The following is an 11,606-nucleotide window of genomic DNA, read 5'->3' as shown; positions in this document are numbered from 1 at the left end:
TTCTTACTTGGTTTTTTTCCTTTTTTTTTTTTTTTTTTTTTTTTTTTTTTTTTTTTTTTTTTTTCAAATTGTCCCAGGAGGGCAAACAATAACTATAGCAATAACTACATTAACAAGTAAAAAATAACAATTACATGGTATTACATGAAGGACAAGAGGTTCACTTGCTACTTACTAACAAGTACTTATAACATGTTTGTTATAGCATCACATAGATAATTGTGAGATTTCTACACTTTGAAGTGCAGTAGCTTGAGTCTGTGATGGAGCTTGGCTTTATTCTGTATGCAGGAATGTTTCTGGTACATATTGGCCGTGATCCAACCTGAGATGGTGTGTATTTTTGCTCTCAGCACAACCAGCAGGGGGCATCCTAATTTAAAGAAACACGTTTAAATTTAGGGAACTCTATGATCATCAATATGATTAAAAGCTGAGCAGCACAGCACTGTTGGTTTTGATATGTATCAGAAGAAGATTTTCTTTCAAAGTATATGTAAAATGAAAGCATTAGAGGCAACAGAACTCTGAAATTCACTTAAATGATAGTAAGGCGTATGCCTTGTTTTGTCAGTTATACCATTCATCCAGGTGGAGTCTGATGTTAATACTTTGTTTATCTTATATGCTGAGCTGTTTACTTCTGTGAAACAGAAAGGCCACTGACAAACTAGTTTTGAGGTAAACTATGCATACGAAGCTGTGTAAACTCACCTCAGTCAGTGGCATTTATGCAGTATGTAATTATTCAGATGATATTGATCTGTTTTTACATAGAAGGTTTACGTTTTATTTCCTTGACTACACCTTTTGTGTCTGTACCTTCTTCCTGTTCCTCTTAGACTGTCACAACAGTGTCACCTCTGTTGGCCTGGCCAGCATCACTTCCTCTTGTTAGACTGAATTCCCTTTCTGCACTACCAGTTGAAGGGAGCACACTAGGGTGGATTGAACTACACTAGCTTCAAAGTAAATGTATCTTTGGTTTTACTGTTTCTAATTCACATACAGCTATATCAATATTAGTTTTTTGCTTATTAATCTGCTCCAATGGCTGCCATCCAAAGCAGCAGACAGATCTGAGTGAGAATGCCCACTAGCCGCTAGTGGTACAGCATATTCCACTCACTGGTATTCCCGATATGTCTCAACATATCCTCACTGCTATGTTACGTAACACTCACTGCAGTCTCCTCATAAACAAACTGTACTTTCAGGAAAACAATTTTTACACAGGTGTTCAATATCAAAGATAAGTCCTTTTTCCCATCTTCTCTGTAACACTCAGTGGTAATGAGTGTGTCAGTTTGGTGTTCCTCGTTTCTGATGTTTTATTATTATTCATTAGTAGTACTGACGGTAGCTATTTTGTGGGGGTGATGTATTTCTAAAGCTGATGTAAATCAAAACTGCAGTAGCAAAGCCTTGCTAAAATAGGTTGTCCTTGGTGACCAGTGTCTGCAGAGCACTAGATTGAATTAGGATATGGAAAACTAATTGCTTTCAGAGGGTCCGTCTTTATGTCTGTGTCGTCGGAGGAGCAGCACTGGGAATCATCAGACTGACTGGACAGAACAGTTCTGGACTGCAGAATCTGCTGCATCTGTGACCCTGACGGGATTGTATAGGGTGGGTGGTACTGCTGTCAGAGCAGCTGCAGCGGTTATGGAGGGGGGTATGATGATGATCAATGTTGTCACGACACTCAACACATGTTCTCTCACAGTGGACAAGAACAAACCAAAGGCCAGCTCCCGCCAGCAACACCCGAAGCAGCAAGCATGCCAACAAAACCAGAGTAATGGACCTCCAGATGTGGTACCAGCGAGAGTCACCGAGGGCGGGACAAAGGACCAGAGCATCCAGCAGCTCAGAGGACTCCTGGCAGCTAGTAACTGCAGATTTGAGGCTGTCGCCATTGTCTTGCAGCAAACTTTGGCTGAGGTATGAACATTTTTGCTCATGTAATTTTTTTTAAATGTAATATATGAACAAAATGGGATTCTTTAAATTCTTAGATAACAATAGTATGAATTTGTCAGTAGTCACGACACCTGAAGATCACTGGCTGAGTTCAGTTTGTGATTGTTGGTGTTTAATACGGCTTGAATTACAGTGTGGCTAATATTACCATGTGTAAAGAGGGTCTCGCAATAAAGGCAATAGTTGAATTTGCAAATAAAGTTATCTATATATAAGAGAGCTATCTTTACCTTAGTTTTTGCTTTAACATGCAGATTAAAAACGACCATAATCTTAAATCTCAGAATTGCCAACAGAGTTAAAATGTCTAGAATAAACACACTCTTGATCTCAGATTATTTTAAAATATCCCCTTGTAATTATTGAATTTACAACACACAAAGTCTGAATTTATTTTATGATTCCTTTGATCATCCTTGGATTATGACTACAAGTGTTACAACATCAAATCCTGTGTTGATACAAAGCAAATGGCCAAATGGCATTTCTATTTACAGCAACAGCATGTGTAGTTGGGGGTATGAGGGGCTAGACACAGACATGCTTGAAAGCTGTCTAACACAAAACAGCCCTGGCGTCGGCGTCGTCTCCTCCTCCTCCACCGGACAACTGAAGCAATCCTGAATCAAAGGGAAATTCTGCTCCACTGAACTCATTGTGGCTACTATCAAAAAGCCCACCTCGAGTCTTTCAGTTGTACCGACACGTGCCTTTCATATTCATAGGTTATTTAGGTAGACAAGCAGGAGAGACTTTTAAAATATGGATGTTAAAGCTTGCCGTTTGTTTTGGAGCTGTTTTAATAGTGGTGCCATGTGATTGGCTTCCAGGAACTGTATTCCCCCGAGGATTATTCTTCCCACAGTGCACTACAAACAGGCTTATCCTAACTGCTACCCGACCCCAGCCATCATTTAGTTGTTGCCCACGCAAAATTATGATGTGATGTTTTGACTCTATTAAGTATATCTAAATCAGATGCCATACAAGTGATATGAGGGAATTATTAAATTAAATTGGCCAAATGTAGTTAGTAAAGCTGTATATCTACATTTTCATGTAAACCTAGAGGAAACAAATCAGAACCTGTTACCCTGTTTGAGTACATAAAATGTCTCAAGCTATTTCAGTCCCTGTGGTTATCTTTAGAAGTGTCCCTGTCAAATAGTTTCACACTTTATGTGTTGAATGTACCCTCCAAATATAAATTGATTTAAGAAATAAAATGATATTTAGTGGCTCCCGTGAAATTGTATGACCCTGTCTTGATTTCATAGAATTACACCACTCAACCTTTCATGCATACAGGACTTCAGTGTGGAGATGTCTGGCAAGTGACTCTGTCTTTTTTAATTTATAAAATTTTTGTAATTTTTCATCATAATTTTAATTTACAGATCGATTGAGTGAGAAACCACAAAACACTACACTTGTATGTATATAAAAAATACTTAATCTGGTTCAGTGCTGTTATTTAAAAACGGTGATTGTTAGTCTGATGAGGGGATTCATGGCAGGTTCTATATTGTTTTGGTTGAGTCGTCATCTTTTTTACTTTCTTACTTTTTGTAAGTTCATGTCAGTTTGTTTCATGTCATTGTCAGGTGATGCCTGATTCAGTGGTACCAGGGGTAGACATCAGGTCATTTGCATCATCATTTGCCACCTGTAGAGGCCGCAGGGAACTTTCCATCATTGGACCTTATCTGAGATTGTGGCCACGCCACTGACTCATCAGCACAGGGTTTGGAGGCCAAATCCATTAAATGCACATGTATGAGGTGGTAAAAATAACCTGCATGGAACACATAAATCTTTATTCATTTTAGCGTCCCTGTACTGCAGAGACCGTAGACTTAAAGGGCACCAGGGTGGTGCAAAGGACAACACCACAGCAGTGACCCTATTTCAAACCCTACTTTAGCTGCGTTGCTTCCAGATTAGCGGAGGTCCATTACAAAATTTAGCTGTGTTTGTGGGTGAGGGATTGTATACTGCTGTAGTGACTCCTTCTGGTTAGTCAAGGGACTTGTGTAGATGGGTGGGTTCTGGTGTGAATCTCTGTGTTCCTGGTTGCTGCCATGTGAAAAGAAACAGCTGATGACTCAATCAGTGTGTTCCAAAGGTCTTAACAAACTGTGTTTTAAGTATGAAATTCCTTGAACCTGTTTTTATTTGAAAGTGTGTGATGAGATTGTACTGAGGAGGAAAGGAAAACAAGGGGATGTTTGTTGACGAGAATTTAATACTTGTGAAAGTGCATGTGCACTTGAGCTCTACTTCAGAAAATTAAACCACTGCTTCTCACAGTGGTAAAACAGAAAGTCACTCATGCATTTATTTCCTTCGGCCTAGATTGTAGCAACTCTCTTTACTTCTGCCTCGCTCCACCAGAGTTTGACACCAGACAGATCCCTTGTGGCAGCGCTCTGGATAGCTGCAGTTGTGACAGAGTTCATATCAGTCCAATTTTAGCCTCAGTGAGCTCCAGTGAGTACTGTTCTCTCTTAATTTCTGCTGCCAGCTGCACTGCCCCCTGATCAAAAAGTTGGAAATATAGGTATTCTGATTATGCAGTCAAGTGTTTTAAGTTATTTTGACATTTGCTCCTCAGGTATTTAGGTGCCTTCTGCCTGTTGTTACCTGAGCACACATTCCAGGCATTAGAAAGCCAGTAGTAATTTAGTTTTTGAGAATGGTGTGGAGTATTGACTGATGGATATATAGTACCATCATACAGCACTGGAGAAAAATATTTTTTGTTATTAGATGCTGGCCCTTGTGTTGTAACAGCTGGTATGTAAGGCACAGTGTTTGATCTGTCGTCACTGAGGTTTGACTCATATCCATCTGTTTGGGTGGCAGAGTTGTGAAACTGATTACATCAACAAATATTAAAAACACAACGTGTTTGTTCCTCTCTGATAGAAAAGCAGTTGTCTCACTGACTCAACTTCAACTACAGCATGCTTATTTGCTGGAACTAATGAGTCTAGTGGACACTTAATACCTACAGTATCTAACACACAGAACTTGCAGTTGATATGAAAACATCAATTCAGTGCACAAAAATAACAGATTTGCATATGCAGTGTATGATTGGATCAGTCTGTGTGCGTGTAGTGTTCAGTGGAATCCGGTGGCCATCCATCAGACCAAGAATAGGAGGCAGGATCTTACCATCATAGTGTGAGAATGTCCCAGTTGTTAACTTGATATGGTTATGAACTGCAGCCAGACACTAAGCAAGGACTGTTTCTTATCATCTGTTTGGATGTGATGTGTAAGCACTGGGCCTGGTGTAACATACCTTCTTACAAAGACACAAATTTCATTTCAATGTAGCAATGCAAGCATATTCGAAAATAACCAGAAAAATGATTTACAATTTTGCTTTACTTCACTTGCTTTCTGATATTTCCCAAAAATTCCAGGAAATTGTAACCTGATGTGAAGCAATTAGTCATTGATCTTAGTCTTGCATTAAGTGTTATTCTACACCTGACGTGGTATCATATTGATATACACTGGGGACATGTCTAGTCTTTGCACCCAGCTAAGCGTTCCAGTAACAACACGTGGGCTTTACCAACTTAGAAAGTGGACCAAGTTAAAACACAGCTAAACAATAGGGGTCTGTTATTAAAACTTTTTATTTAATTTTTTTTTAGCAGTTATTTATGTAAAAAAATGGATAATTACACACATTCATTTAGAGCATGTTGACTTGATCTCAGTTATGATTCAGTTTCCTTCACAGCCCTGCTTCAGTGACAGTTACTGGTTAAGATGTGCTGTTTCTAATGCAGTCTGCGGATCGTCTTATATTCTATACATTGACTGTAAAGATCTGTGCTCACACAGAAGCTCGAAATGTGATCTGTCTTAGCATTATATCATCTTGTAGTGGAGAGATTGTACCCATGAAGCCTGTAGCTGCACAGCAGAGTGTAAGGTAATGGTGCAGAGGGGTGAGGGGATGATTTAATGTAGGTTTGGATGAGTAGTGGGGGGATGGTAGTAATGAAACCTTTCCATGGATCCCCAGGGAAGGTCACAGCACAGCACTAGTCCTGCTCCATCAGTCTGATCTCAGGCAGCTCTGTACAATTTATCTGTTTGCTCCACTCTGGCTGCCTTTTAGTGTCGTCTTAAAGTGACCTCACCTCACTGGTGAGGAGGCTGTTCTTATGCACACTGTAGCCTGCCCCTTCTCTTTTTTTTAGGTGTAATACGGTAATGCACTCTGCAGTCACTCACCACAGCCAGTGAAGCGGCTTTTTCAGTCCTGCCTCAGATGTAGTCAGAGCAGTCTGGGTTGCGGTGTGAGGTGGTGGTGCGTCCACCTGGACCACTGTTTGTCCTGGAGTACTGGATCTCCATAGCTGGGGGGGGGGGTGCTCTCCGGCACCCAATCCTCAGGCTGAGGGTGGATCATGGGCTGTTCAGGCAGCAGAGCGTGCCTTAGTGCTCCCTGCGCTGCAGAGAGGGTAACTGGCTTCTACATTGTTCTACTCTGCAGTGACGAATAGATGCATATCTGGAGTCTAGCAGGATAGGGTGGACTGTATTTTGCTTTTGTGAACTGATGAGTGAAGTGATGTTTGGCTTGTCTTACAGGGCATTTATGTCTTAGGTTTGTAATTGAATTATACAGGCTGTGTAATGTTCTGTTTAGTGTGTCAGGTTGTTTATGTAAATCAGGGTAGTAAGTGAGAGGTAAACAGTTTTTGGTTCAACTATGCGTCAGTTTGAAGTCTAGAGGAGCACTGCAGCAGCAGTGCAGCCTCCTCTTTACTGCAAAACTGAGTCAGAAAGGGAGAAGTATAGGCTGACAAGAGGCATGTGCTAAGACTGAAAACATGTGTTGAATGTCAGGTTCCTTAATCCCCTCCCCCTATCCCTGCTAATGTATTTGTCTTAGTTAACCGCAGCTGGGCTGGTTAATGTATTTACATTTGGCAAACAGAATATCCTGGCAAGGAGGGAAAACTGTATTCATTAGATGGTAATGTGTCAGGGTGTTGCCCTGACAGAATTTTCCTTAGTTAGTAAGTAAGTAGTTACATTAATTAGTGAATAACCTCTCAAATTCAGAATGTTGGCTTTGCTCATTTGTGATCGTGACTGTGAGGATTTAGGAGGATCTGAAAATACTATATATAAGTAACATTTCACTTGACATCTGAATGAGCAGGTGCATGACTGTTTATATTTTCTTCCTCTGCAGCGTGATGAAGCCACAAGGCAGCGCAGGGAGCTGTCCCAGGAGCTTGTCGACCTCCGCGGAAAGCTGGGTGAGTTAGGTCACCTTGGTGGGTCACACACCAGCAGTGATTAAAGTTGCTATCACCAAAGTACACACTTCTGGTTCTGGGGGACTCCTTTCTGATGTGTTTTAGGCTTTTTGATTGTTGAGTTAACATGAGAAGTCAGGACACATTTTGGATCATGTTTGTATAGATAATGAGGACAGTATGGTTTTCTTATGTTGACTGTTTTTTATTTGTGTTTTTTTTTATCATGAGTATTTAGTTGTTTACTTTGTTCACTTACGTTATTGCTATCTAATGCAGTTATTGATCTGAGTCATTGGTGCTTACATTTATAGCATATGTTAGGCATTATTCTACATTTATTACTTGAGTCATTACACTGCACACTTTCCACCGATGTGGATCAGTTTTTTTTATAACAAATATTTTATTATATTATAATAATATATGTCAATGCTGTACCTTGAAGTGGTTTGACAGAAGCGGTGTGTCAAATAGTTTGGCAAATTAAATATTACATTTATTTGCTTTTACCCACCACATACATATCCCCTGTAGTTCCTCCTCCACTTGTGTTGTCCTCAGATGTCTGCTTGTCAAGGGGGGGTGTGTGTGTGTGTGCTTTGGAGAATTGGCTGACAACACTCTACTCAGCAAAGTGTGGCAGGCGGACCTCTCACCCCACAAGATGTGCTCCCAGTGGTGGAATGCCACACCACCTGAGGGCTTGGGGACAGTGACCCATGTTTAATGTCTTGCCTAAGTGCTGTCACACAGAATAGCCTTGCGCGTACACGCTGAAACACGTGTTCACACACCAGCTTTCATCTCTCTTACTTAAGGCAGCAATAGTGTTGTGGCTCCTCCCCTCCCTCACAGCCTCGGGACTTCCACATGACTGCTCTTATATGCTGAGCGCTGTTTCGTCTGCGCTTTAACACATTCTTCAGGTCCGGGGGTCTGTGAGACCTACACTGACCTCAGATGGACCTTTTGTATTATTATATGTAGTAAAAGATGTTTGGAAGTCCAGAGGCATTCTTAAGTCCGCTTTTAGTTAATGTCCTCCTCAGACTGTGTCCCTCCCTGCTTCCACAGTGATCTCACTCCTCGTACAGCAATAAATTGGTCTTGCACTACAGCCAAACTTGTGATACAGCCACACCCCGTTTGTCATCATTCCTCACACGTAAAATTACATCTAATAGGGAAATGCCATATTCAGCATCTGCATTACCTGTGACACTTCCAAACCCAATTATCCTGCTGACTCTAGTATTCACTAGACCCTCCTCTCCCATATGAGCCTTGAGGTGTTCTTGTGGGCTGGATTTCAACTAGAAAGTGGCTCATATGGCCAGATATCTGTTACACATGGTTGCAGTGTGCTGGGCTCCATTTGTTGAGCTGTACATGCCAAAGCCTGATAGATAGTCCCTGTGTTAGCTTGGCCTCTGTTCCTGGATCTGCTGCCGTTATTCCACTCTTGGTAAGGTGAATCTTCATGCACTACAGTGTTTTTCTCATACTGTAGCTCAGTATTTAGCTGGGCAAAAATAGGAACACACATTGTGATTAATAAGATTTTAGACTATTTTTCTGTGACACAGTTATTCAGCAGGACTTAAATTGCAACACTCAATACAGATTAGTGTGAACCATTTAAGACCGCATGTGTCCCTGGTGACTAACAGGGGGGATCTTCATATGATGCTAAAAAGAGCCTTTCATGAGTCCCTTTTGGTAACAGTGATAACATTATACTGTGGTCACCAAATCTGTCTTTTAGAATGGGATATCAAGTTGTAAGATGACTTTTATTAGGGAATAGTACATGTACCTCTATTGTGCCCTGATGGTTTGTGAGAGAAGTGAATAGGAAAATGTACCTGACGCATGTTGTAGTGCAGCAGAGCAACTGGGTTATGTTATTTTATGCTTACTGTTGAAGTTATACATAGTTTCAAGTTCTAGTTGTGGTTTGTCATACCTCATGTTCAAGACCAAACCTCTGAAAGAAAATCACATGCTTAACATGTCCACCAGCAGTGTGACTTTACTGGTGAATTGGAAGTTCACATCCATCGGCAATGCCAACTGCTCGTTATCGAGCATGTTTGTGCACAAGCACTTTAAACTGGAGACAGGTTATGGAGTTGGTCACTGTCACCCACTCCAGAGCAGATATAAACACTTGGCGATGGAAACAGTTGGGAAATAGTGAGAGTGGTTTACAGAACAAAAAACAAAAGCCACCAATTGCACAAACCTAAAAATGGCAATTTACCAGCTGTCAAAGGACAGACGAGTCTGAGTTAGGAAATCTGTTACCTATGTTACTAATTTGTAGATATTTTGAAAGAGTTTGGAGACTTGTTACCGTATCTTCATCTGCCTATAAATAACTACAGTGTAGTTGGCAAATGCATTCAAGTGCAAGAGGAACCTCCCCTTGAAAGTCAGTTTTTCCATTCCTTTTTGGAGCACATTTAGTGTCTCACATTTAAATCAAGGAGAACTTTGCTAAATGTCGCTCCTCAGTGGACACATCTTTCTTACACAAGCAGTCACTAATACAAATTTTACTATGTAATATTCATTAAAATAGGGCAGTCTACTGTACATACTACAGTCACAGAACATCCTGCAAATGTCCTGTCACGTAAATTGTAGCTTTCTGTATTTATTTCCAGTTTGCTCCGTCCATTCATCTGAACTTCTGGAGAAGGAGAAGGATGAGTTGCGTGTTGCTTTGGAGGAAGCACTGCAGAAACTGCAGGAGCAGCACCAGAAGGACCTGACCGAGCTGGAGCAGAGACTACAGGCCTTCTACCAGGCTGAGTGGGACAAGGTCCACCTGACATACCAGGAGGAGGCTGACAAATGCAAGACACTCATGCAAAAGCAGGTTTGTCCCTATGCATCCTTTTTATTATTATTAATGCAGGAAGATTTACTATTCATAGTTTTCACGTAATGTCACATTCCAAGGAAAACGCTCCCTGGGAGGGCAAAAAAGACGTTATTTTCCACTGCCTACCAACCAATAAGCAAGTGATACACTGTTATTTTGAGTTTGTTACTTTTGCGTTGCCAAAATGCTGGATGGTTGTTGTGCTTTCGGATGCACTAATCGAGGAGAGAAGCCTGGGCTGTGTTAGGTGAGGGATTCCCCATAAAGTAAATGTAAACATACCGCAGTCCAGTGGTATGGCTCAGACACCTGTGGAGGGTGTTGTGTTCTTTGTCAATATTCTGCCATTGTACTTGATGCCATCATTTTCTAAATGTCAGTGTTTATTTGAATTTATCTGAGCTTCAGGAGAAAATAACTATAAAACATCTTGTAACTCAGTTCTTAGTAATGCCTTAAGACCATTGATTGTGTTAAAATGAAATCTCTCCTGTGCTCTTTTTAAAGATGGGAGAGCTTGAAGCCAATCATGAAGCCATAAAGCTGGAACTAGAGAGCAAGCATGCAGAGCAGCTGCAGTGTGTGAAACAGCAGTATGAAATGTCACTCGAAGGTGAGTGAACAGTCCTGGATCAAATTATTGAAACGACATCTTTTCTCTGAAGCTGCATTATGTGAGCTGATTTGAAAATGACTCGAGTTGAGAAAGTGTATTTTTAACGTTTGATATTCCACCTCAGTTAATAAATGCATGAATTGTTTTGATTGCATCATAACATGAAATTGTTGTCAGCCTTGACTTTTTTTGTACAGTTTTTCTGAAATATGTCTGATGCCATAACACCTGTAAACTCTTTAGAGCTCCGGCAAGTCCACAATCAGGAGCGGCAGGCTTTGGACAAAACTTTGAAAGACGCAGAAGCCGCTCTATCTGTAAGCGTAACTATTTTCCCCCCTTTTATCAAAGAAATTCACACAATAGCATGTCATGACATTGGGATAACTTATGGATTGGTGAACTAGTGTGTATAAACTTCACTCAGTGACTTTCTTGTGCTGTGTACATCCACAGGGACAGATTGAAGAGCTGACTGTGGAGAACAATGCCCTCATTGAGAAGCTAACTGCAGAGGAGAACAGGAGGAAAGAGCTGGCCGAAAAGAGTCAGGTACTCGTATCTGTGTGCTTATTATAGCAGAGCTCCACTTTAGAAGCATCTCATGACTGCAATGCTGCTCGCCTCTAAGCACAAAAGGTCGGGAAGCTAATGATTACCAGAAAGAAAAATTACCAACAGAAAAGAAAATCAATGCACGTTTTCTTGAAGACCTCAGTTTTAAGAGTTGTCTACCAGGTCAATTAACCATTAACCATCCTTTACTATGTGAAACGGTGTAAACAGTAACTCTAATACATCTTTGTGTCAGCTATAG

The 11,606-nt window shown here is 40.8% G+C and overlaps 1 protein-coding gene across 2 annotated transcripts in view; it reads left to right on the top strand.

The window, feature by feature from the left end:
- The window catches only part of mtus1a (microtubule associated tumor suppressor 1a), a 31,887-nt gene that overhangs the window by 16,432 nt on the left and 3,849 nt on the right, over positions 1–11,606 (top strand). Inside the window, exons 7-12 of one of the 2 annotated variants that reach the window (XM_046029956.1) lie at positions 1,727–1,944; positions 7,214–7,280; positions 9,953–10,167; positions 10,681–10,786; positions 11,033–11,106; positions 11,246–11,341. In XM_046029956.1, the coding sequence (XP_045885912.1) occupies positions 1,727–1,944; positions 7,214–7,280; positions 9,953–10,167; positions 10,681–10,786; positions 11,033–11,106; positions 11,246–11,341 (776 nt within the window). Of the gene's footprint in view, positions 1–1,726; positions 1,945–7,213; positions 7,281–9,952; positions 10,168–10,680; positions 10,787–11,032; positions 11,107–11,245; positions 11,384–11,606 lie in introns of those variants that run through there. The other variant, XM_046029955.1, reaches the window with a different exon arrangement.

Source organism: Micropterus dolomieu, linkage group LG19 (assembly GCF_021292245.1).
Source record: "Micropterus dolomieu isolate WLL.071019.BEF.003 ecotype Adirondacks linkage group LG19, ASM2129224v1, whole genome shotgun sequence".
NCBI lineage: Eukaryota > Metazoa > Chordata > Actinopteri > Centrarchiformes > Centrarchidae > Micropterus > Micropterus dolomieu.
Note: the sequence above shows the minus strand (reverse complement) of the source record. Positions and strands in the feature narration are given on the sequence as shown.